General features: G+C 42.8%; 2 protein-coding genes across 9 annotated transcripts in view; one reads left to right on the top strand and one right to left on the bottom strand.

Annotated features, from left to right (window-relative positions):
* The window catches only part of FKBP9 (FKBP prolyl isomerase 9), a 42,166-nt gene extending 41,592 nt beyond the window's left edge, over positions 1 to 574 (bottom strand). The window contains exon 1 of the mRNA XM_047834290.1: positions 193 to 574. Coding sequence (XP_047690246.1) covers positions 193 to 419 — 227 coding nt within the window. The 5' untranslated portion in view covers positions 420 to 574. The remainder of the gene's footprint in view (positions 1 to 192) is intronic.
* A 9,217-nt stretch (positions 575 to 9,791) lies between these two features.
* Positions 9,792 to 26,767, top strand: part of LOC125160561 (retinitis pigmentosa 9 protein-like) — a 42,337-nt gene continuing 25,361 nt past the window's right edge. For all 8 annotated transcript variants that reach the window (XR_007150289.1, XR_007150287.1, XR_007150286.1 and 5 more), the window contains exons 1-4: positions 9,792 to 10,015; positions 14,254 to 14,284; positions 16,102 to 16,231; positions 21,708 to 21,799. Coding sequence is in view for 3 of the 8 variants with exons in the window: in XM_047849605.1 (XP_047705561.1) it covers positions 9,864 to 10,015; positions 14,254 to 14,284; positions 16,102 to 16,231; positions 21,708 to 21,799 (405 nt within the window). In the remaining 5 variants the exon portion in view is untranslated. The remainder of the gene's footprint in view (positions 10,016 to 14,253; positions 14,285 to 16,101; positions 16,232 to 21,707; positions 21,800 to 26,767) is intronic.

Here is a 26,767-nt window from a genome sequence, read left to right as displayed (position 1 = left end):
GACTTACCCCGCGGAGGACAGATTTAGGGTAGCGGAGCATTTGGGTAGGAGGAGGGAGAGGGAGGAGCGCGGGGCTCGCTGGGCGGAGCTGGGGGAGGTCCGTCGGGAGGGAAAGGCCTGTCCGGAGAGAAGGAAACGGGAGAGTGGGCGCTGCAGCCTCGGAGGCCCGGCCGGGCGTCCAGGGCGCGGTACCTGGAGTCGAACTTCTGGCCGTCGGGGAATGTCCCCACGTAGTGGTAGCGCACGAAGTCGCCACTGCGCACGGTGCGCGGGCACTCGTCCGGCACGAAGCGCCGCTCGATCTGCAGCTCCGTGTCGAGGCCCAGGCCCGCCACGGGCGCCGCCTGCCCGGTCACCCAGAGCAGGAGCAGCAGGAGCGGCGGCGGCGGAGGCCTCCAGCCCCGGGCTCTGAATGCCATCAGGGGTGGCGAGGGGCGGGCGCGGGGCGCAGCGTGGAGCCGGCGAGGGAGTGCGGAGCTCCGGCAGCGCGGGTCCGGGCTGGGCGCGCCGCGGCGTTTGCAAACGTGGAAAAGACTCCCGGCCCTCCCCGGGCGGCAGCCGCCACCCCCCTCTCCCACCCCCCGCCCCCCGGCCACATCCGAGCGAGGGGAGGAGCCGCAGCCGCGCGCCTTAGCTGGTGTGCTGCGCCCCGCGCTGCCCGGGTCTGGTCTGGCCCTGCCCTGCCCTGCCCCGCCCCACCTTGCCCTGCCCTGCGAACTGGCCCGCCCTGGGAAGAGCCTGGCAACTTCAGAGGGAACCTGTCCCCGAGGGAGAAACCGTGAACTTCTCGGGACGGGGCTCTGGCCCAAAGTTGGAAGAGAAAAGCATTTACTGCCCCGGCAGACTGGCCCGTCTCCGCCTGTCCCTGGAGACTCCCCAGATTTAGCGCCACCAGAGGCTCCTACGTGGCCGCGGATCCAATTACTTCTGGCTGCTTTGAGAAGGGAGGGAATCTTAGATGATTATGTTTTGTTTTTTACTTAGTTAAAAGAATGGATTCTACATGAAAAAGACTGAAACCATTCTTCAGGATTTTTTTTCAGGATTATCTTTTATACTTAAAGAGAAAGGGAGAGGCATGTATTGTGATACTCCCCTGACAGCTGTCACGAGAAAGTTTCAAGTTACTGTGAGTGTTCCCGCAAGCCATTAGTGGATGCACTGTGAGCTGGTACTCAGTAGCAAACATCTCACGTGGCTCCACACACGTGACTAAGTTAGATTGGCCTTCACAATGGAGACCGAGAAGCCCCAAATCATTAGAGTACTTAAATGAATTCTTAGGATCAGTTGTTCTTATTTATTAAAATTTTGGACTAATGAGAGCAAATCACCAAGGGGTTCTCAGCTTCCTTTGGAAGTAAACAATCCTGATACCAAGATCTGGCCAACACAGGGGGAGACAGAGAGAGAAACTGGGCACCAATCTAATTTATAAATACAAGTACAAAATAATAAAATGTGAGCAAATTGAATTCATCAGTTTATTAAGGGAATAATACACCGTTATATGCACTACCTAGGTGACCTCCTGCAAATTAATAAACGGTCTCTGTGTGCTCTGTAAGATGAAGACAAAACATGGTAATTAGAAGATAATTATGGATTTCATTAGATCCCAGAATCTAATGAGAAACTACATGTAGCGCTGAGGAAATGTTCATTGTTCCCAACAGAGCTAACGCTATGGAAATAGAAAACCTATGAATATAATTCATCCTATTAACACTGGTTATCTGTAAGTGGTTGGATTTGGGGTGATGATTTGCTTTCTTCTTTGTACTTTTCAGTGTTCCTTGTTGGTTTTTAATGACTGCATTACACGTTTATCAAAATAACCCAGTTTACACAGAAACAAACAGGAATCTTCCACCCCCTTCCTGTGACTGTGGGTGACACATGTCACCTGTCTGGGCCTCAGTTTCTTCTTCTGTAAAATGAAGTGGTTGATTTCTAAGACTTCCACCAATTCTAAAATCCTACGATAGTGTGAGAGAGCAAACACTCCAGGACAGAAAAATAACAGATGTAGGAAGAGGTAGGCTAAGTGGTGACTGCCCCTTCCATTATGCCTTTTAGGGCTTCCTGGCAGTTTGATTTCTTGTCATTCCTTTAAAATTGTTAATTATCTAGGGGTGCCTGGATGGCTTAGTTGGTTGAGCTTCCAACTCTCGGTTTCGGCTCAGGTCGTGATCTCACCAGTAGTGAGTTTGAGCCCCACATCGGGTTCTGTCTGCACTAACAGTGCCAGGCCTGCTTGGGATTCTCTGTCTCTCCTCTCTGTCCCTTACTTGCTCATGCTGTCTCTGACTCTCTCAAAATAAATAAAATTTAAGAAAAAAACTTTATAAAAAGTTAATTATCTAATCAAACAGTATGTGCACTTTTTAACATTGCTAAATCCCAACATATATTCTTTGCATTGGATTTCTATAGCAATCTACCAAAGAGAAAATTTACCTCTTGGCTTTAGTGATAGCATTATCCTAAGAACTAATTAAAATCAAGCCGAAACTTTGTTTTAAACTGTTTATTTAAGTAATCTCTACCACCAACTTGGGGCTTGAAATCACAGCCCCAAGGTCAAGAGTTGCATGCTTACCTGACTGAGCCAGCCAGGTGCCCCCAAGCTGAAACTTAAAAAAATATATATTTCCATTGAGTTTCTGAGGGTGACTTTGTGAGGACTTCCCATGTCTCAAAACTGAATATATACTCAAGAAGAGCCAACAATGGGGTGCCTGTTGTGGCTTAGTTAAGCATTGGGCTCTTGGTTTCAGCTCAGGTCATGGTCTCACGGTGGATGGGTTCAAGCCCTGTTCTGGGTTCCGTGCTGACAGTGTGGAGCCTATTTGGAATTCTCTCTCTCCTTCTCTCTCTGTCCCTCCCCTGCTCTCTAAATAAATAAGTAAATAAAAAAGTAAATAAATATTTAAATAAAGAAAAGGACAAAATAATAGAAACATCCAAAAGGTCTGAGGTCAATGGAGGCATGGAACAGCAAAGAGAAGGAAGAAAAGGGACATCTAGCAAAGGGTTGGTCTGGATGAAAGTCAGAAAACTAGGTTCTGTTCTATCTCCTCTATACAGGAAGTTGATTGGGAAAATCAAGCTAGGCAATAAAGAGAGAATTCCACTTTTCATTGAGCCTGAAATAAAGAAGTCTCATGAATCAGATCTTCCAAGAGTAGTAAACCCTGGAGACTAAGCTAAGTAAGCTGTTAACTTTAGCTTGGCACACACTAAGCAGGGATAAAGAAAAGGCCAGCATTAAGAAAAACATCACTGGAAAGTCCATCTGAGCTGGCCTGAGGCAAATGTGAAGCAGGAGAAACTTGCTTGCAGCAGCGCCCTCTCTCTTCCCTCCCCAAGAGCTTACAGCAAATTATCCCACCCGCTGTAATGACAACACTCCTGGAATTACCATACGCTCTGATGAAAAGCCCTAGACTAGAAATCAGATGCCCTTGGTTATAGGGCCACCCATTCCCCTACTCTCTGAGCAATCAATTTTCTTATCTGTAAAATGTCTTGCCTACTTCCACAGAGTTTCTGTAAAGATCAACTGAAGCAGTATATGAGGGGCAGAAGTCTGCAAAATACGATGTAAATGTGAGGAATCATATTTATCTATGAGTAATAGAAGACCCAACACAAAATCACTTAACCCAAAAAGAAATATACTGTCTCTCAGAATAGGAAAGCAGCTCCAGGACTGGTTAATCAAATGTCTCTAAAACATCCTCAAGAGCTGAATGGTCTCCTCTCCTCAGGCAGCCTGGGGTTTCACTGCTGCGCCCTCATGGCTGCCCCGGATCCAGCCACCACATGCAGGGAGAACCATCCTGAGGGAGGAAGGATCATTTAGTATCATTCCAAGTATCGTTTATTAAGATCAAGGAACTTTCTATAAAGCTTTCCTCGGACAAGACCGCCCCTCACGTCTCATTGGCTAAAATTGAATCTTGTGTCCATTGCTAAACCAATCAATGGAAGAGGAATAGGGTTACTACGTTTGCTTTAAGACTAATCAAGATTCACCTCCAAAAAGGATGGAAGGGGTCTCTACTCTCTAACCAGCCTCCCCTGAAGTAGACAGCTACCTTAGACTCCTGAACAAAATCAGAGTGCTTCCAGCAAGGAAGAAAAGGGGAAATGACAATTGGGTTGGCAACGAACAAGGTTTGGCACAGATTAGCAATTACATTTGGTGTCTCCCCTTCTTCCCTCAGTCTTCTCTACTTGCAAGCCTCAAATAAAGCATATTGTCTGACATTCTTCCTGCAATCCAACTAGTTACTAAACTGTTACTGGAATACCAGTTAAAATTGTTAGAAATAATGCAGGGTCTCTCACATGTTTCCACTGTGCTGCAGAGAATGGTGAACATGTATTCCTGGGAGCTTACTGCCTACTTCACCAAGAGAATTCTTTGAAATCTGGTGTTTTTAATTTTTAAAAAGATGGATTTGCATCCTACCCTCTAAGCTAGCAGTGTTTCTTTAATATATAACAGAATGTGGTCTTTCTCTTTTACTCACCTTTTACCTTCCTCCATCTTCCCAGTGGAGAAAGGTCACTAGTAAGATAAAAACTAGACAAATACACCTTGTGGACCACCACACCTCCAGCCAGCCCAAGTGCCTCCCTTCACCACTTTGCATTGGACCCCAAAATAGACCCAAACTCCTCTTGCCCCACCAGGGGCTCACACACCTGCACCAGCTCCTGCAAATGCACATCCTGTAGGAAGAGCTCCTGCTCCCGCTGCTCCACAGGCTGTGCCAAGTGTGCCCAGGGCTGCATCTGCAAAGGGGCATCCGACAAGGCAGCAGCTGTGCCTAATGTCAGGGAGACCCTCCTCTCTGATGTAAATAGAGCAACATCTCCAAACCTGCAGGTTCTTTTCATACTACCCTGAACCTCTATGAATTATTTGAATGACAATACACTCATCTAGATTCTTCTGGCAAAAAATAGGTAGGTAAAATAATACACCTTGTGAGCAAAATAATGGCATCAAAGCTATGCTGCGAAAGGTGATCGATATAAGCAGGAGAAAGTCCAGTCTTTTTAACATCGTTCTAGTCTGGAAGGCTTAACACATAACCAGTAAAACAGAGTCAGCAGCCACCCCTCCACAATTGGGCCCACACTGAGGCCCTTTGGCTGGCCTTGAGAATGAATATGGTATCTTAGGATGGAGTAGTGGTTACAAAAAACTGAGGTACAGCAGGGAGGGAATGCAAATAAAGCATCTCTCACCTGGGTTAAGTGCTTTAGTACAAAGTGAAGGCTGACTCCCTACATATTCATGGTTGGGCAATAATCACTTTACTCTCTTTCTGGAAAGAAACTGTACCTGCACACCCCTCCAGATTCTACAGGTGCAAATAATGGGGGAAAGGTAATAATGTTTTAGAGTTATAAGCAATAGGGAAAGAATTCCTGTTTGTTTCCCTGGTTAATGAATGAGATGCTACTACATTGAGTCTATCATCACAACGAGGAAACGGGACTGAGTCTGAGAGGTGGTGCTGTGTAATAAAGCATCTGATTCCAGTTTTGATGCTGACCACTGACAATTTTCAAGCCTCATCTCCACTTTCCGCTTCTGGCCCACATGTGGGTGAGCTGATAGGAAAGTCCAAGTGGCACCGGGGTGGGGGTGGGGAGTTCAAATTACACAAAGTCTTGGTCTGTGTGTGGGGTTGAACACTCACCCAGTTTCACCCCCTAAACACAATAAAACCCAGGGCCAGTCACCTTACTTTTGCTGAAGTCATTTTTGGACTAGCTTAGGTGTCTGAACTGCTCTTCCAGAAAGTATCAATATGTGAATAACAAATTTCTTCCTACTTTCTTGATGCATTTGTGGCATCATCAGTCTTGACAGTGAACCAGTTTTGGGTGGATGGGGGTCCATCAGGCCTTTGTGAAGTGACTGCAACACCCTGCATATCACACTGGGTTAATGACCAGGAAAATTCTGTCTGGTGTCAAAATACACAAAGAACCCAGACTCGCATAGAGGGAAGGATCAAAAGATTTTCACTGCTTTATAAGTTCTAACATGTTAATCATCAAACAGAGATGCCTAGAATGCAGACTAGGAGGTGGTATTGGGAGAGGCTGTCAGATTACCGAACTGTACATCTGCTATTTTTCCCTGTCCAGAATCCCTTTCCACTCCGTCTCTCTCTCTCTCTGTCTCTCTCTCCCTTGTTAACAGAACCTTGATTTCACTTTGAGGAACTCTCCTTCCCGGTCTGTTAATCCTGCCCCTGTGAATTAAGGTGGGTGTATGATACTGGTTTGGCCAGAGTACTAGATCTCCTTGATCACAGTGACCGTTTCCATAACAGCTACATAATCCTTACGAAGCCAATGACTATAATACACGGACGTCTTATTGGAACTGAGAAAGTTTCTTTGATCTGGGGCTGCTAAGTTAGTGGCCATCTTTGCCCCCACAGTGAGAGAAACAACATGAAATTGAAGCGATACAAAAGAAAAGTGAAGAGAGAGAAGCTGTTAATGATAATATGTCAGCCCTTACATGCAGCCATTCCTGAAGTTCAACCCCATGACATTTGACATATATGACTCAATAAATTCCTTCATTTTTTTCCCCCTAAAACAGTTTGATTTGGATTTTGATCTGTTGGTATTTTCCAAAGAGTCTTGATTGATACTTGCTAAAGTGGCACTATCAACCCCTGGATCTTCTTGTATCCATCTCCCCTAGTACCACCTTACAGGGAGAGATCAAATCATTGGGTTAAGCAAATATTTGAATCGGTCGTGATTCCTTCGATTGCAAGCGACAGAAACCCAACCCAATTGGTTTCTGCCTAGAAGTATATCCCAAGGTATTCAGATTATTTGCTGGATTGCTATAAGATCACCGGTTATGGTTGGAGAACATTTGATGTCTTTTATTTTTATCTTTTCCTTCTTCCTTCTTCTTCCTTTTTTTATTATTATTTTTTTAATTTAGGAGCATAGCTTGGCCATCAACAAGGCTTCTTGAGGAGGGGAGGAACAATTCTGCTTCAGCTTTGTTGGTGTGAGACGCTTGGATTTACTCTGCTATGTACCATGGACTCATCTGACTAGGGTTTGGGGGTGGTTAGGCCACTGGGGTGTGGCCTAGCATTCCTCTGTTTATTGAGTCTCAAGATCACTTCATGTGATCTCTCCTCTTGAGTTAACTTGGGCTTCAGCACAGTATGGTGGCTTCAGGGCAGTTGAACAGCTTACATTTCTTAAGGCTTTAGGAGCACATATTCAACGAGAACCAAGTGGAAACAATCGGATCTTTTCTGACCTAATCTTTACAATGATGAGGCATCACTTCCACTACTTTCTACTGGTTACAATCAAATCACTAAGGTTGGTCTAGATTCAAGGGAAGGGGCATAGACCCCACCTCTCCATGGGAAGAGTATCAAGGTCATTTGTAGAAAACAAGTGACATGGGAGAGATTATTGTAGGTGACTTGAATAATACCATTTGCCACAATAACTATAGTCATAAGATATTAAATTACAAATTGCAATGTCAAGTTATTGATCTACAATAGGAGAACTACCTTTCTACTCACCCCAGTACTCAAATCTGACAAAAACACCTTTCTCCTCATATTGGATCTGGTATAATACACTGTCAGGATGTTGTTGGGTGGGAATGAAATCAGAGCAGAGGAGCTTAGCTAGTCTTGAAAGGTATTTCCCTAAGATAGGGCCAACTTTTGCAGCATTATTTACGACAACCAAGATATGGAAACAACCTGTCTCTATCCATAGATGAATTGATAAAGATGTGTCACATACATACGGTGAAATCTCTCAGCCATAAAAAGGAATGAAATCTTGCCATTTTTGACAACATGGATGGACTTAGAGGTATTATGCTAAGTGAAATAAGTGAGAGAGAAAAAGACAATACCATGATTTCTCGAACATGTGGAATCTAGAACACAAAAACCTAACAAACAGAAACAGTGTAATAGGGAACAGATTGGCGGTTGCTTGAGGGGAGTGATGGGGCGATGGGTGAGATAGGTGAAGGGGATTAAAAGGCACAAACTTCCAGCTATAAGATAAGTCACAGGGATGAAAAGTGCAGCACACGGAATATTGTCAATAATATTGCCATAACTTTGCATGGTGACAGATGGTAACAAGTATCAAGATACACATTGTTTTTAAATTTTTTAGTGTTTACTTATTTTTGACAGAGAGAGAGAGACAGAGCATGAGCAAGGGAGGGAGAGAGAGACACACACAGAATCTGAAGCAGGCTCCAGGCTCCCAGCTGTCAGCCCAGAGCCCGACGAGGGGCTTGAACTCACCGCCTGCGAGATCATGACCTAAGCCAAGGTCAGACGCTCAACCGACTGAGCCACCCAGGTGCCCCTAAACATTTCTTAATGTACATAAATGTTGAGTCAATATGTTGTACTCCTGAAACGAATATAATATTGTATGTGGACTACACTTCAACTAAAAAAAGAGATGAGGCCACGTTTGGTCAATTTCATGCCTTATTCCAAATGGTGGATATTTCTCCAGTGATCAGAACACTCATGTGTGTTTATATAATTTGTGTCTTTAGTGGACAATACTGGATAAACACCACCTGATTATTTTACCTTGGTTCTCTTTTTCTAGGTTCTAGAGACCATCTTCCTTCTGTAACACGATTAAGTTATACTTTCTTTGTTTCTCAGTCACATCTCTTCCTTAGACAATATTCTTGACTAGATGAAGATGTCTTGCAAGGTATTTACAGGGTACTTATTGGGCCAGGTAGCTTACATCAACAGCTGGACTGGTATATGTACTAGTTTTTCCCTCTCAAGGGAAACCTGATTTCCAAGTTATGGGACAAATGGACAAATCAGTGTAACATGTGTTTGTGTTCATAGCCTTTGTTTATTTGGATTTTCTCTAATAAATATGAAGGCACTCTTCATATATTTTCAGTATTAACTATATTGAACACCACATTTGAGGGCTATATCCCCTATGCTGTTACTTTTACTTCCGTTGTGGTTTCTTCCATTATGTTAAAGCTAAAACAATTATCATAACTTCACGTATCAGACACATTTTCAAAATGTAACCTAGTTAAGCACTTAACACTTTGCATCCTGGCTCCACGACTTATTGCCTGTGCATGTTATTTAACTCCCTGGGCTCCTTCCTATCTACAAGGGTAATAACAGCAATTGGTTTTTAAAGATTAAATCACCCGTTTTTAAGGGCTTAGCTCAATGACCAACACATAAAAAGCGCTCAGTATATACAGCTTTTCGCCCAGCACCCAAACGTCTAAATACACTGTACGCTATGTTTTCACCATGCTCCGGAAAATTAGAGAATTTCTATGGAGAGTCTTGCTTTCTTCAAAGCTGTTTGAATCCCAGCACCACGTAGGAGCAGCGCTCATAGTCTAATCCCACCCGGGACTACAAAGTCACTTCGCACCCGCTCCCAGCGTCCCGGGGGCGGGGCTTGCCGACTGCCCCGCAGGCCTCCTCCGCCCGCCTGGCCGCCACCGCCAGGGGTCGCGCGCCGAACTCCGGCACCGGCCGGCCAGGCAGCGGGCTCACGGAGCTCCGAGCGCCGACTTGGGGCCGCGGCCCGGGGAGGTGGCCGGCGGGCCTGGCGGGAGGCGGGGACCGGGAGGCCTCGGCGGAGACGGAGGGCGCTGCCCGGGCGGACGGCGGGAGGGGGCGCTGCGGGGCCGGCCCGGGCGCGGCGCGGCGCGGCGCGGAGGAAGTGCCGTCTTCGCTGCCTCGGCCGCCTCAGGCGCCTCAGGCGCGCCGCGGGTCGCCTCAGCCGCGCGGGCCGCGATGTCTTCCCGGCCCGGGCGTGACGACGCGCGAGCCGGAGGCGCGCGGCGGCCGCGGGAGTCGGCCGAGCAGGAGCTGCAGCGGCGCCGAGAGCAGAAGCGGCGGCGGCACGACGCACAGCAGCTGCAGCAGCTCAAGCACCTGGAGTCCTTGTGAGTCCGCGCCGCCCGCGCTCCTCCGCGAGGCGTGCGGTCGGGGTGGCGCGGGGGCGCGTGAGGCTGGGTCCCCGGGGGACCCGGGCGCGGGCAGCGGGACCCCGGCCAAGCCGGCCGCCAGTTCCGGCCCCGCGCGGCGCGGCCACCCGACTTCCAGTGGCGCCTCCGCGGGGAGGGAAGGGCCGTTCCCCCCGCGCGCCGAGCGGCCGGGACCGGCAGGGGAAGCGCGGGCTCTAGTCCCCCGCGCGAGGTCGGCGTGCGGCCGGGGCTCGGCGGGGCGGGTGCGGCGGATCCGGCGGCACTTAGTAAGCGCTTGGGCGCGATTTGGGGACTGAACGCGCCGCCAAGTGCAGTGAGCGCTACGGTCGTGCCCTTTCACGGTGTCGGTTCGGAGGGCCCCCGGTGGACCGGGTCAAATCCGCATTCTCTTCATCTGCTGCGAAGGAGGGACGAGAACCAGCCGTCCTGTACCGTTCGTGCGGCCCGGAGGGGAGGGCCGGAGAATGGGGTGACGGAGTGTCCCTGAAGATTCCGAAGGTGGCTGTCAGGTGGAAGAGCGTGGAGACTTGTTCCCTTTAGTCCTGAGGATTTTGAGCAGCATGAAGGGTGGGGGCTACGAAGAGGCCGGTTCCAGCTGAGCAGAAAGAATGAGGACCGGGGTCTCCCGTTCCTGCTGGTCAGCGTGGCCTGACTTCAAGAGGCCCCGTGCAAGGCCAGCTCCGGCGGGTTGGAGGAGAGTGCCCATGGCTGTGGGAGAAGGGCAGGTTGTAGAGGAGATGGAAACATCAGGCGGGAGGTGCATTTCTGGCCTTTCGGTGCTTTTCTGTGATTGTCACTCTGTAATGAGCTCCAGAAGGCAAACGTAAGCTTGCTGTTCCCTGAGTTATTCAATAAATGACACGTTTTTCTTTCAGGCACTTCTGTTACCTGTACTAAGATGATCATGTAAAGAAAAGTCTTCAAAGGAGTCAAATCCTTTGTAATTAATCCTTTGACGCAAAATGCATTGCGTTGTTGGAGGCTGGCCTGCTCTTTTCAATGGGACCCTTCAGCCATCAACTACCTTCCTTTAAATTTGTGAAAACAGTTGTAAATTGACTTTTTTAAGGGAACGTCATTGCTAATAATAGATTTCACAATGTGTAGTTCCATCACACTCCTTTTCATCTTGGCAATAACAATTACATATTTTTCAGGAATTTGGATTTGCGTTTGACCATCTGTTGTTTTTGTACAATTCTTGTGGCTCAAAGGAGGTGTTACTGGATTATTGGGTTCATAGACTGTACCACCAAACTCCCTTTGGTCTCTTTTTTTTTTTATTTTTATTTTTAACGTTTATTTATTTTTGAGGCAGAGAGAGACAGAGCATGAATGGGGAAGGGTCAGAGACAGAGGGAGACACAGAATCTGAAACAGGCTCCAGGCTCTGAGCGGCCAGCACAGAGCCAGACGCGGGGCTCTAACTCAGGGGCTGGGAGATCATGACCTGAGCCAAAGTCGGACACTCAACCACTGAGCCACCCAGGCGCCCCTGGTCTCTTTGCATCAGTATTTCTAATGAATGACTGCAGATGAACTGTATCATTTCACCAGTTTGTGCAGATTTACATTGTTCTTGCTAGGTTATGCCACCACTTTGTGTTTGAAAATATTTTAAGCATTTGCTTTGGAAAATAACTGTAGCACACCTAAAAAGCTAAGTCTATTCATGCCTAGTTGTTTACTATGTAATCTTCATGGGGCAGATCCTCCTCTGTCTGCTCAGAAAAGCTCTAGAATAGTCTTCTGGCATTTGTCATTTACCACCTGGCACATTGTTTTCTTCTACCTCTGCTGGTCCAGATCTCGGCCTCTGTGATGCTAATGCTCCCTCCAGTCTTGAGGTGCCTCATGAAGCTATTGAGAGCATGGACTTGTCTTCAACAGAAGGGACAAAAGCCAGCATTGTGAAGTGTATGGTGTGATATGTTCACCCATGTGGAAGTTGAGGCTCTGGGGGTTAAGTAACATGCCCCAAGTACACAGTGAGAATGAATCATAATTCAAAGGTTTTTACCTCCAAAGCCCGTGAAGTTTCTGCTCTGCCTTGCTTCACTTCTACAGGATTCTCATTCAACTGATTTGGAACTGAAAAATACTTCTACTAGAATTTGGGGTCTTATACTCCAAAAAGACAGACCATCTCCTTTTATCAGGACAGTTATAAAGAGCTATTGATACTTATGAGAGTACTTTTCATTTTATGTGTTTTTTTGGATGTAACTAGTTATATCGTTATGCTCTTAGTTCTCCCTTCTAGTACCTAGCAACATGCCTGGGACAATAATTGATTGGTTACTTCTACAGGGAGCAAGTTTTTATGTTGAACACTTAATATTACCTGAATATCAAATTTAGTTTTGCCTATTGTACCTGCTCCCTTTTTGTGGGAGGAAACTATCAAGTTGGTTAGGGCTAGGGTGGGGATTATGTTCCTGAAACAATTACAGAAACAGCATTGTTAAAAGAGAAATGCAGCCTATATAACTCTATAGCTGATATGAACTCCTAATAGCATATTTTTGGCGCCATTTTTCTTTCTTAGTCCCAACTTATCTTTGGTTTTTCTCTCAGAGATACGTTAACCTGGGCTAATACCAACATTGCTGTAGATACCACTGATACCACTTTTCTTTTGCAGTTAAAAAGCATTTTGTAGGTTGGTACATGTAGGTGTGAATACAGTGAAACACAGGTCTCTGCCATTAATGAACCTTAGTTCCTTTCCCTGGTTACAGGCAGGCATGTAACCAATTTCTTAGATATCCTTGTAGAGGTAACTTGGTGTGTATGCGTGTGTGCGCAGGCACATCGCATGCACGTGGCCACATATAGTCTCCTTTTTCCCATACACACAAATAGAAGCTTACCAAATACACTGTTTTGTTCCCTCTGCCCTCCCCCTACCTTTTTTTTTTTTTACTTAAAAGTATAATGGAAATTGTTCCATATCAGTATCTAATTCACTCTTCTAAGATTTATCAGTGTTTATCGGTTGATAAAAGTAATACATATTCATTATAGAAAATTTAATTAGTCACCCTTGCTTCACCATCTGGGTGCAGCAATGTTAAAGCATTCACATTTACAACTTTTTGGAGTCTTCACGGTTTTAAACTAGCTAGCTGCTATGGCCAGATATCTTCAGTAAAATGTGCTTTGCAGGCGTTGAATAGACCCAGGATATTTGGTTATAATGTTTCTTTTTTTCATTCTTATTTTTGCTTTTGGTCCTATCAACATTCACAGTTAAAAGCCAAATAAATACCCACGCAGTGTGTGTTATAGCTAGTAGTGTGTCAGTACTTAAAAATGAACATGAGCATTTGGTGTTGATTTTCCAGATTTGGAATCCAGAACCCTTCTGGGGCACTTCGGCAGAGTGATAGGAAGTGAAAATGAGTTGGGAGCATAGACATGATGCGTATGTACCCTTAGGACCCTTGGGAGTCTGTGAGCTCCAAGGGAACGTACATTCCCACACATCATACATCTGCTTGCTCTAGCATCATTCAGTAAAGAATGTCGTCCAGGCACCATGCAGGGGTCCTACACCCCGAGTCCAGTGAGGTCAGTATGGGCACAGAGGGCTGTCAGAACTGAGGAATGGATGGCTCACTCTGCGGGCAGGGTGAGTGGGCAGGATTTGAACTGAGAGCTGCAGGGATATGGGAAAGGAAGCCTCTAGGACAGATCACCATCGCCTCCATCCCCTGCAACAGGCCCTTCCCTCCAGTTTTGTTCCTGCCCCCCTGCACTGCCTCCATCCAGGTTAGAACAGATTCCTCAGCCTTCCCCACATGAGCCTCCATGCTGAGTAAGTGGAAGTTATGGTAGGTAAATAACCTGACAACCGTGACAGTCTGGAAGCATGATTAGCTCTTGGGTCTTCCCACACATTTCGCCTGCAATCTCTTGCTTTCTCTTCGAAAATAAATTCATTGTGCTCAGACACCAAGTTACCATTTCAGTGAATTTTAGTTCTAGATCTCTGCAGGATGTGGTGTAGCATCAGTTTACTTATAAGATCTCTGACTGCTGGGCATATTTTACTAACTGCTTTAGATCTAATGCAGTTTTAAGGTTTTACTAAAGATATTCTTTTCATTTTGACCTCTAGTTGCTTTTTGCTCATTAAAACGTATTGTGTTCCTGTTAACATGATTGACGGCAGTTTTTCTTTTCCTTTCTAGTTATGAAAAACCTCCTCCGGGGCTTATCAAGGTCAGTGTGAAGTTTGTACCTTTGGTTATTCTCTCAGACATATTTGACTCAGTGCTCAGACTCAGTAACTTGTTATGAAAAACTGTTATATAAGGTTTGGAACATCTTTTTTCATAACCCTGCTTCTCCCTGCAGATGCCAGTCAGTCCATACACTTTGGGCTTTGTGTCTCCAGCCTGTGTCTTTGTAGAAATGTAATCAACCGTGTGACTGTTCCCTAAGAAACGGTGGCAGGCCCACATGTTCCTCAGCGATCAGTCCCCTTGTCTGTCTCCTGCTGTGGCTGCATCTTCTCACCGCTCTGCTCCATCTCTGACTCACTCACTGCTGGTTTCCTGAGTGTCAGCTCAGAGAACAATAGTCTGTGTGGAGACTGAAAGCTCCTCTAGTCCAGCCCCTGGTGCAGGACACCCCCTACCACCTCCTGCCAACCTGGCCATGTTGTCCAGTGTCTGTGAGAGTGAGACTTACAGGGCTCTTTAGAGGCCAGAGCAACCTTATGCATGCTCACTTTCAAATAAAAGAAAATGTTTTTAGGGGCACCTGGCTGGCTCAGTCAGTAGAGCATGAGACTCTTGATCTCAGGGTCATGAGTTGAAGCCCCACGTTAGGGGTGGGGCCTACCTAAAATAAAAAATATATATTAAAAATTTTTTAATTAAAAGAAAAGAGTTTTAGAACATGTTCTGTTATAGATTAAATATTCATGGAAACTGAAAAAAAAACCCTCTTTAATTGTAAATGCATATATTCAGTGGTGAATATGCAACTCACAGATATAGATAGCATGTATGTGACTAGAAAACATGACAATGGTCTTCAAGTTATAATAAGCTATTTTAACATAACATTTTTATTCTAGATAATCCTGTTTTAATTCTTGAAATATATATATATACATATATATATATATGTATATATACATATGTTAAGTTTATTTATTTTCAGAGAGAGCGAGAGAGAGCACGCACACAAGAACAGGGGAGGGACAAGGAGAGGGAGGATCCGAAGCAGGCTCCATGCTGTCAGCTCAGATCCCAATGCAGGGCTGGAACCCACAAACCATTAGATCATGACCTGAGCCAAAATAAAGAGTCACATGCTTAAGCAAGTGAAACAGCCAGGTAAATTTATATTTTTTTAATTTAATTTTTTTCTTTTTAACATTTATTTATTTTTGAGAGGTGGCAGGGGGCAGAGAGAGGGGAGATGGAGGATCTGAGGCGGGCTCTGTGCTGACAGCAGAGAGCTGAAACAGGGCTCGAACTCACAAACCATGAGATCATGACCTGAACTGAAGTCAGATGCTTAAGTGACTGAGCCACCTAGATGCCCCTTAAATTTTGTTTTTAAGTAATCTCTACACTCAACGTGGGGCTCAAACCTCAACCCCGAGATCAAGAGTTGCATGTTCCATCTCCTGAGCCAGCCAGGTGCCCCTACTTTAATTGTTACACCTTGCCTCATTCCACTAAGATTTTGTGGTCATGGAACCTTTTTTTGATCTTTAAATCTGATTTACGTTAGAATTTGGAGCTCACAGATCATTCCTATATGAAGGGCAGATTTCTGCTTTACTAGTAACTTTTCTCTAAGAACAACTACTTTGTTTTCATGATATAGTCCTTCTGGTATATTTATTTCTGGTTTTTGTGTCAGGTATAATTTGTCTTTCTTTCTAGTACTGGAGAGGGTAACAGGATGATGTGGGCATGTCCAGCCCATGTGAAAGCCAGGCAGTGCTGTGTTCTGAAGCAGGTAGGAGAGAATTCCAGTGCTCTTTTGCCACGTCGTGTACATGTTGTTTCCTTTTTTAGGAAGATGAGACTAAGCCGGAAGACTGTATACCAGATGTACCAGGCAACGAACATGCCAGGGAATTTCTGGCTCACGCACCAACTAAAGGACTTTGGATGCCACTCGGGAAAGAAGTCAAAGTTATGCAGTGTGAGTATGGGAGAGTTTCAGGTAACACTCCTCAGTACACACAAGTTATATATTACGACTCACAGAGCGTGTTTACCTCTTTTTTTTTCCTCACCAAGACCTGTTAAGCCAAGGTGTGATGTCTGTTTCATAGTTAAGGAAGCCGAGCTGCATATGTTAGTGAGTGTCTAAGAGGCAGAGCAGGGCTTTGACTCCAGGGCTTCTGACTCCCAAGGGCAGTGGTTGCCCACAGGACCGTAGCTGCCTTTGGAGTACACTCCTTGGTAATATTCAAGTAACAGAAAGGATACTCTATTGTAGAAATGCCAGGAGGGACAAGGAGGTACATTGGGATACATTGGAGGGGGCAGATCCCTTTGTGTCTTGCCTCAGTCCTTTGCACCTCCCCCCCCCCCCCCCCATCAGTGATCAGTGGTGTTAAGGTTTCATTCATGTGACCTGAGGGGGGGGGTGTCCAGAGCAGGAGTGCTGTGTGTGCGCGCCCCCACCCCACCAGAGCCGCAACACCTTCATCCAGCTTAAGTGGTATTTGGTATTTGAAGAAAGGGTACTGCTGCCGTTTAAAGACGTTTGTTTGTACAAAGATTCTTCATGCACATAATTAAAATAGTTCCCAGTCTCTTTTTCTCCATTCCCACTTTTAGCTCTTTTAGTTGGTTATTTTGATATTTATCTTCATATGCCTAAGATCACATTTACATTGCATTGATTTTACAGGTTTAGGTGGTATCTGTTAACGTCATACAATGGAAGATGAGAATTAGCTCTTACTACACATATGTACCCTTACTATATCACATCTTCCCCAAAATAGTTTTTTCATAATTTTGGTTAGATAATCCTGGGTACTTACTTTATTATAATTATGTTCAGAGCTGAGTCATGTAGTAAAGTGATTACTTTTCCTTTATGCATCCTGAATAATTCCCTCTCCCTCCTGCCCCAGATTAACAGTTACCTTGTTTTTGGTGTGTGTTACGTGCATGCGTTTTATTATTATTGTTTTTGGTTTCCATGTACTGATTTCTTTTTACTCAGTCTCAAATTGTTCTAAAGATTGAATCTTAAGACCTCTAAATGCCTGAGACATTGTATTAATTACATTCTTCTGAAAATGGTTGCTCCCATGCTTATCATCCAGGAATCTCCCTTCACTTTGTGTTGTTTGTTTGAGAGAGAGCGAACAGGGGAGAGGGAGAGAGAGAATCTTAAGCAGGGTCCACGCCCAGTATGGAAGCTGACAAGGGCTCAATCTTAGGACCACGAGATCATGACCTGAGCTGAAATCAAGAGTCATACACTTAACCAACTGAGGCACTTAGGCACGCCTCACTTTGTGTTATGAATTGAATGTTTGTGTCCCTCCATAAATTCTTATGTTGAAGCCCTAATCCCCAATAGGATGGTATTTGGAGATAGGACCTTTGGGTGGTAATTAGGATTGGATAAAGTATTGAGGGTGCCTCTGATGATATGATTAGTTCCTTTTTTTTTTTTTTTTTTGATGTTTATTTATCTTTGAAGGAGAGAGGGACACAGCGTGAGGGGGGAGGGGCAGAGAGAGAGGGAGACACAGAATCCAATGCAGGCTCCAGGCTCTGAGCTGTCAGCACAGAGCCCGACGCGGGGCTCAAACCCACAAACCACAAGATCACGACCTGAGTTGAAGTCGGAGGCTTAACTGATTGAGCCACCCAGGCACCCCTGATGAGTTCCTTTTAAGAAGAGACAAGAGAGCAAGCTCTCTGGTCTACTGTGTCTACTGTGTAAGGACACACCATGAGAGGATACAACTGTCTGCAAGCCAGGAGGACAGTAATCATCAGAAACCAACTCTTTTGGCACCCAGATTTTAGATCTCCAGTCCGTAGCCTATGAGAAAACAAATTCCTATTGTGTAAGTGACCCACTCTATATTATGGGAGCCGGAACTAAGACACTCATTCTGCAGTTTCCCTTAGCTTCTTTCTTGTCTTGAATTTCCTGTTTTCCTATATGTTGACTCATCTTTGTTGTTTTAATTTCTTGTTTTGGTGGAGCCAAGACCATTAAATGGGGAAAGAGCAGTCTTTTAAAAAAAACTGGACATCCTCTTGCAAAAGAATGAAGTTGGGTCCTTATCTAATATCATACATAAAATTTAACTCTAAGTGGATCAAAGACTTAAATATAATACCTAAAACTATAAAATCTCTTAGAAGAAAACAGGGCAAAGCTGCACAAAATTAGATTTGGTAATGATTTTTTGGATGAAACACCAAAGGTACAGCCAACAAAAGAAAAAACAGACAAATTTGACTTCATGAAAACCACAAAATTTTGTGAATAAAAGACATTAACAAAAGAGTAAAAAGCCAACTAACAGAATGGGAGAAAATATTTGTAAATCATATATCTAATAAGGGATTATATCTATAATATATAGAGAACTCCTAAAAACAACAAAGAAACAACCTGATTAAAATTTGGCAAAGGACTTGAATAGACATTTCTCCAAAGAAGATATACAGGTATCCAGTAAACCCATGAAAAGATTCTTAGCGTCAGTAATTAGTGAAATACAACCTCATACCTGTTAGGATGGCTACTATCAAAAAAATGGGCACCTGGGTGGTTCAGTCAGCTAAGCATCCAGGTTTGGCTCAGGTCATGATCTCCTGGTTTGTGCATTCAAGCCCTGCATCAGGCTCTGTGCTGACAGCTCAAAGCGTGGAGCCTGCTTATGATTCTGTGTCTCTTTCGCTCTCTGCCCCTCCCCCATTCATGCACTGTCTCTCTCTTTCTCTCTCTCAAGAATAAATAAAACATTTAAAAAACTTAAAAAGAAAAAAAAACAAAATAAATGTTGGCACATGTGCACAGCCTTCTAGCTTCCCAGGATTGTGTCAGAATTTTTAAAAGCCCTCTGTGGACATCTCATTACCTGGATCATTAAAATTTTTAGCTCGGCTCTTATTTATCCATATCACAGCTGTTGGGAGCTGTGATATTAAACAATCGCAGGTAATTGTTTTCAACAAATATCCTAAGGGATTGGGCTTTTACTGTAAACTACATGACTGGTTAAATAGCAACAACACCCTGCCAGTGTGGCTCTGTGCTTTGGGGTTAGGGATTTTTGAGAGACTCAAAACCTGGCCTTACCCCATTGAGAGTGCAGGATTGCTGCTTTTCATAGTTGTCATGGTTGCAAGGCTGCTAGTTTTCAAGATTATTCTGGCAATCAGGAGAGAGGGTTGGGAGTAGGCCTGGTTAAAATGCCAGAAACCCTTCTGTTCTTACCAAACTTCACTAGCTTTTCTTGAATTAATGGTCCTCAGATTGTGGCATACCTTTGATTAATTTACAGGGTTTCAAGTAAATTGATGTGGGCAAATTTGCAACTATTTTCAGTGCTTTTATGGAGGCTGTCACTTGGCCATTCTTGAAGTGCTTCTTGGCTTATTCCCCTTGGAAAGAATTCTCTTCATTTTCATTTTTATGACTTGTCAGGAAGGGAGTGAAAACAGGTAAATGTATTTAGTCTGTCATCTTTACCCAGAAGTCTACAGCTTTTTTTTTTTTTTAAGTTTGAAAACCACTGCTCTCTTTTATGAGGTAGTTACTTACATTTCAATTACCATTTTATGGCTATGTACATTGACTTGGAAAATAAGTGTCAGAGTTGGGACCGGAGCCAGTTTTACTCGTGATTTTCAAGGACCTGCAGAAGTTCCAGTGATGTGTTGATACGGTCATATGATTTTGCAAAATTTGCCAAGGCAAGGTATTTTTCTTTCTAAAGAGCCCCCTTCCACAAACCCATAATTTAAGCTCAGGCCCCACAAAATTTGGACTCCTCCCAGACAGGATGAAAGACACATGTACATGTACATATTTTCATTGATTTTGTTGATTGTAGTGTTATCTAGAACAGTGGTTTTCAAACTTTAACATGTCTATAAATCACCAGTTAATCCTTTAAAATTCTAATATGTGTCAGTATTTCTGGGGTGGACCTAACAGTATACATTTCTAACAATCTCCCATGTGTTGCTGATTTTGCTTGTCCATGACCACATTTTGTTTTTTTTTTTTTTTTTTTTTTTTTTTTTTTTATTTTTTATTTTTTTTTTTTAAATTTTTTTTTTTCAACGTTTATTTATTTTTGGGACAGAGAGAGACAGAGCATGAACAGGGGAGGGGCAGAGAGAGAGGGAGACACAGAATCGGAAACAGGCTCCAGGCTCTGAGCCATCAGCCCAGAGCCCGACGCGGGGCTCGAACTCCCGGACCGCGAGATCGTGACCTGGCTGAAGTCGGACGCTCAACCGACTGCGCCACCCAGGCGCCCCATGACCACATTTTGAATAGCAAGAATCACCTTTCCTTTAATGATACAACAATTTTCAACACAAAAAAAGACTTTGGTTTGAAGGAGTATAATCCTTTTTTCCTGAATTTTAAATTAATTAGGAGAGTTAATGAAAGACAGGGACAGCTCGGAGGCAATCAATAAAGAATCTCCAAACTTCACTTTTTTTCAATGGTTTCCTGCCTCCAGCCCTCAAAATTAAAAAGGAAAAACTTCCCTTCTCATTCACTTCACGCTTTTAGTAGCTGTCAGCATGAAGCAAACCTGGCTGATCTTAGCTGTAATCCCTTTACCTGCTTCCTGACTTCCTTGTTGGAGTTGCTTAATGTCCAAACATTTAACTCACTGTTCTCATATGACTTCCTGATTTACCTCAAATCTAGATGGTTCTAAGAGGACCAGGTGAGAGAAATAATAAGCATCTCACCCATTCCTGCTTTGTTCACCACTTCATTTTCCCTATATCTCAATGCCTGATGCCATGTCCATAGTCAATAAAATTCCACGAAGTTGTGTACTTCCCTCTGTTGTCCTGGAACATGTGTATGTATTTTCTTACTGTTTCTTCCCCATTCCTCATCACAGCTGTCTGCTTCTAAATAATATACTTTTTACAAAGGACAATTTCCCTGTTCAGCAGGTGAAGCCATATTAGAGTGCTAATGAAATTAACATTTTAAGATAATTTGTGATTTGGTTTAATTAAAGGGGAGGGATTGTGCAGTTTTTGATTCAATCAGAGAAAGAAGCTATTTGCTCTAGTGTCTGAAATTGTAAATGAGGATCAGAGTCACTTGATGAATAGAAAAGACCTTCTCTTTGAAAAATACAGTAAGCTACAGACAAAAAAAAATTCACTCTTCACAATACTTTTACACTGGATTGCTTAATACTTATCTGGTGAGGTAATATTTACTCCCAAAGCTACACGATTAAAGGATGCTTGGGAAGTAATCAGTTTCCCTTTATTTTCTAGGATTGTACATGGTTCATCCAGTCATTGCATTTGCTTTTAGAATTGGAGTTTAATGAAGAAAAACTTTAATATGATGTACTGATTCTTCATCTTCATTAAATGAAACTGTTACTTACAGAAATATTTCCTTTTTTCTTTGTTTTTAGGCTGGCGTTGTAAGCGGTATGGTCACCGAACAGGCGACAAAGAATGCCCTTTTTTTATCAAAGGCAACCAAAAATTAGAACAGTTCAGAGTAGTAAGTAGAACCCCACCTTGTCAATTTACATTTTTCAGAAGTAGTGAATATTAACAAACCAGGGAGTAATCGGCGAACTGGAAATTCACATAGAACACATTCTCAGAGATTTTTGGCCAGAATATCCGGTATTGACTACATCTCTTGTTAAATTACATTTGTGTGACAGATTAGTTAACAAAAAACTAACTTTTTATTAAAGTGTTATTTGTTTATACCTTGGGAATAGTGATTCTTTTTCTAAAGCAGACATTTTTATTTATTCAATCACTTGTTTTCAGTTATATAAAACATCATAACTATAATTAGGGTTTTAGTTTCCCATTTTTTTTTTAACGTTTATTTATTTTTGAGACAGACAGAGTGCGAGCAGGGGAGGGGCAGAGAGAGAGGGAGACACAGAATCCAAAGCAGGTTCCAGGCTCTGAGCTGTCAGCACAGAGCCCAATGTGGGGCTCAAACTCGTGAACCTTGAGATCATGACCTGAGCTGAAGTCAGATGCTACACCAACTGAGCCACCCAGGCACCCCTCCCAGTTTTTAAAGAGTAGATGTCTTTATAAGCTATAAGCGTGTATATAAATTATATATGCTCTTTAGACAGTAAAATAGACTTATCATTTCCTCACTTTATTTTAATAGAGTCATCTCCTAAAGGTGTTAATTTACCATTCAGTAACTGCTTCTGCCAAGTGAAATATGTTACTGTCTGGATGTACTGAGGTTATCAGTATATGTCAAACTGGGGTCAACATTATTTAAGGTTTTAAGGAGTTTAAGATGTTGTGTTTTAATTTTAATAATCTGAAATAATTTCTTTTTGATCAATCATTCCACTTAAGTGGAATGTCGGTTTTTACAGATAGTATAGAACATAGTTTGATGATAAATCTCAAAAACTTTGAACATATTCTTTTTCCTTTTTTTTGACCAGAAACCCCATTTCCAAGAATTTATTTTAAGGATATAAGAGAACATCAACATATACACACTGTTTATGACTAAGGATATGTATGCATAATGATAACTCTCATATCATTGAAACGATGGAAACTGAAGAAAAATTGGAAACTTAATAGTCTAATATATCGACATAAATTTCTGTAACATAGAAATGATTCAGTCATTAGGAATTATTATTTTAAGACTTTATTTTTAGAAAAAAAAAGGTTTTATTTTTAGGGGCACCTGGGTGGCTCAGTTGGTTAAGCATCTGACTCTTGATTTTGGCTCAGGTCATGATCTCACAGTCCGTGGGTTTGAGCCTTGTGATGGGCTCTGTTCTGACAGCAGGAGCCTGCTTGGGATTCTCCATCTCCTTCTCTCTCTGCCCCTCCCCACTCACATGTGTATGCTTGCTCACTTGCTCTCTCTCTCAAAAATGAATAAAACATTAAAAAAAAAGATTTCATTTTTAAGTCATTTCTGCACCCAGTGTGGGCTTGAACTCACAACCCCCCCAGATCGTGAGTCACATGTTCTACCCACTGAGCTAGCCAGGTACCCCAGAAATTATGTTTTAGAAGACATGAAAAATGTTCATGAAGACACAAGTAAAAAACAATAGAGTTGTACATGTAATATGATTAATAATTTTTCATAAATTTAATGATATTGATTGAAAGAAAGAGACAAATATTAATAGTAATTATCCCCAGGTACGAAGGTAATAGGTTTTTTTAACATAATTTTTTTTTAATATGAAATTTACTGTCAAATTGGTTTCCATACAACACCCAGTGCTCATCCCAACAGGTGCCCTCCCTCAGTGCCCATCACTCCCCCCCCCCCCCCCCCCATCAACCCTCAGTTTATTCTCAGTTTTTAAGAGTCTTTTATGGTTTGGCTCTCTCCCTCTCTCTTTTTTTTTTTCCTTCCCCTCCCCCAACATCTTCTGTTAAGTTTCTCAGGATCCACATAAGAGTGAAAACATATGGTATCTGTCTTTCTCTTTATGACTTATTTCACTTAGCATCACACTCTCCAGTTCCATCCACGTTGCTACAAAAGGCCAGATTTCATTCTTTCTCACTGCCAAGTAGTCTTCCATTGTGTATATAAACCACAATTTCTTTATCCATTCATCAGTTGAAGGACATTTAGGCTCTTTCCATAATTTGGCTATTGTTGAAAGTGCTGCTATAAACATTGGGGTACAAGTGCCCCTATGCATCAGCACTCCTGTATCCCTTGGGTAAATTCCTAGCAGTGCTATTGCTGGGTCATAGGGTAGATCTATTTTTAATTTTTTGAGGAACCTCCACACTGTTTTCCAGAGGGGCTGCACCAGTTTGCATTCCCACCGACAGTGCAAGAGGGTTGCTGTTTCTCCACATCCTCTCCAGCATCTATAGTCTCCTAACTTGTTCGTTTTAGCCACTCTGACTGGCGTGAGGTGGTATCTCAGTGTGGTTTTGATTTGTATTTCCCTGATGAGGAGTGATGTTGAGCATCTTTTCATGTGCCTGTTGGCCATCTGGATGTCTTCTTTAGAGAAGTTTCTATTTGTGTTTTCTGCCCATTTCTTCACTGGATTATTTGTTTTTCAGGTGTGGAGTTTGGTGAGTTCCTTATAGATTTTGGATACTAGCCTTTTGTCTGATAAGTCATTTGCAAGTATCTTCTCCCATTCCGTCGGTTGCCTTTTAGTTTTGTTGACTGTTTCCTTTGCGGTACAGAAGCTTTTTATCTTCATGAGGGCCCAATAGTTCATTTTTGCTTTTAATTCCCTTGCCTTTGGAGATGTGGCAAGTCGGAAATTGCTGCGGCTGAGGTCAGAGAGGTTTTTTCCTGCTTTCTCCTCTAGGGTTTTGATGGTTTCTTTTCTCACATTCAGGTCCTTTATCCATTTTGAGTTTATTTTTGTGAATGGTGTAAGAAAGTGGTCTAGCTTCATTCTTCTGCATGTTGCTGTCCAGTTCTCCCAGCACCATTTGTTAAAGAGACTGTCTTTTTTCCATTGGATATTCTTTCCTGCTTTGTCAAAGATTAGTTGGCCATACTTTCGTGGGTCCAGTTCTGGAGTTTCTATTCTATTCCATTGGTCTGTGTGTCTGTTTTTGTGCCAATGCCATGCTGTCTTGATGATTACAGCTTTGTAGTAGAGGCTAAAGTCTGGGATTGTGATGCCTCCCGCTTTGGTCTTCTTCTTCAATATTACTTTGGCTATTCGGGGTCTTTTGTGGTGCCATACAAATTTTAGGATTGCTTGTTCTTGCTTCAAGAAGAATGCTGGTGCAATTTTGATTGAGATTGCATTGAATGTGTAGATAGCTTTGGATAGTATTGACATTTTAACAATATTTATTCTTCCAATCCATGAGCATGGAATGTTTTTCCATTTCTTTATATCTTCTTCAATTTCCTTCATAAGTTTTCTATAGTTTTCAGTATATAGGTCTTTTACATTTTTGGCTAGGTTTATTCCTAGGTATTTTATGACTCTTGGTGCAATTGTGAATGGGATCAGTTTATTTTGTCTTTCTATTGCTTCATTATTAGTGTATAAGAATGCAGCTGATTTCTGTACATTAATTTTGTATCCTGCGACTTTGCTGAATTCATGTATCAGTTCTAGCAGACTTTTGGTGGAGTCTGTCGGGTTTTCCTTGTATAATATGTTATCTGCAAAAAGTGATAGCTTGACTTCATCTTTGCCAATTTTGATGCCTTTGATTTCCTTTTGTTGTCTGATTGCTGATGCTAGCACTTCTAACACTATGTTAAATAACAGCGGTGAGAGTGAACATGGCTGTCGTGTTCCTGATCTCAGGGGGAAAGCTCTCAGTTTTTCCCCATTGAGGATGATATTAGCTGTGGGCTTTTCATAAATGGCTTTTATGATCTTTAAGTATGCTCCTTCTATCCTGACTTTCTCAAGGGTTTTTATTAAGAAAGCATGCTGAATTTTGTCAAATGCTTTTTCTCCATCGATTGGCAGGATCATATGATTCTTTTTTTTTTTTCTTAATGTGATGTATCACATTGATTGATTTGCAAATGTTGAACCAGCCCTGCAGCCCAGGAATGAATCCCACTTGATCATGGTGAATAATTCTTTTTATATGCTGTTGAATTCGATTTGCTAGTATCTTATTGAGAATTTTTGCATCCATATTCATCAGGGATATGGGCCTGTAGTTTTCTTTTTTTGCTGGGTCTCTGTCTGGTTTAGGAATCAAAGTAATGCTGGCTTCATAGAATGAATCTGGAAGTTTTCCTTCCCTTTCTGTTTTTTGGAACAGCTTGAGAAGGATAGGTATTATCTCTGCTTTAAATGTCTGGTAGAATTCCCCAGGGAAGCCATCTGGTCCTGGACTCTTATTTGTTGGGAGATTTTTGATAACTGATTCAATTTCTTCACTGGTTATGGGTCTGTTCAAGTTTTCTATTTCTTCCTGTTTGAGTTTTGGAAGTGTGTGGGTGCTTAGGAATTTGTCCATTTCTTCCAGGTTGTCCACTTGGTTGGTATATAATTTTTCATAGTATTCCCTGATAATTGCTTGTATTTCTGAGGGATTGGTTGTAATAATTCCATTTTCATTCATGATTTTGTCTATTTGGGTCATCTCCCTTTTCTTTTTGAGAAACCTGGCTAGAGGTTTATCAATTTTGTTTATGTTTTCAAAAAACCAACTCTTGGTTTCATTGATCTGCTCTACAGTTTTTTTAGATTCTGTATTGTTTATTTCTGCTCTGATATTTATTATTTCTCTTCTTCTTCTGGGTTTGTGGTATCTTTGCTGTTCTGCTTCTATTTCCTTTAGGTGTGCTGTTAGATTTTGTATTTGGGATTTTTCTTGTTTCTTGAGATAGGCCTGGATTGCAATGTGTTTTCCTCTCAGGACTGCCTTCGTTGCATCCCAAAGCGTTTGAATTGTTGTATTTTCATTTTCATTTATTTCCATATATTTTTAAATTTCTTCTCTAATTGCCTGGTTGACCCATTCATTCTTTAGTAGGGTGTTC

The sequence above is a fragment of the Prionailurus viverrinus genome, chromosome A2 (assembly GCF_022837055.1).
Source record: "Prionailurus viverrinus isolate Anna chromosome A2, UM_Priviv_1.0, whole genome shotgun sequence".
Classification (NCBI taxonomy): domain Eukaryota; kingdom Metazoa; phylum Chordata; class Mammalia; order Carnivora; family Felidae; genus Prionailurus; species Prionailurus viverrinus.
The sequence above is the reverse complement of the archived record's forward strand: the minus strand, read 5'-3'. Positions and strand labels throughout refer to the sequence as shown.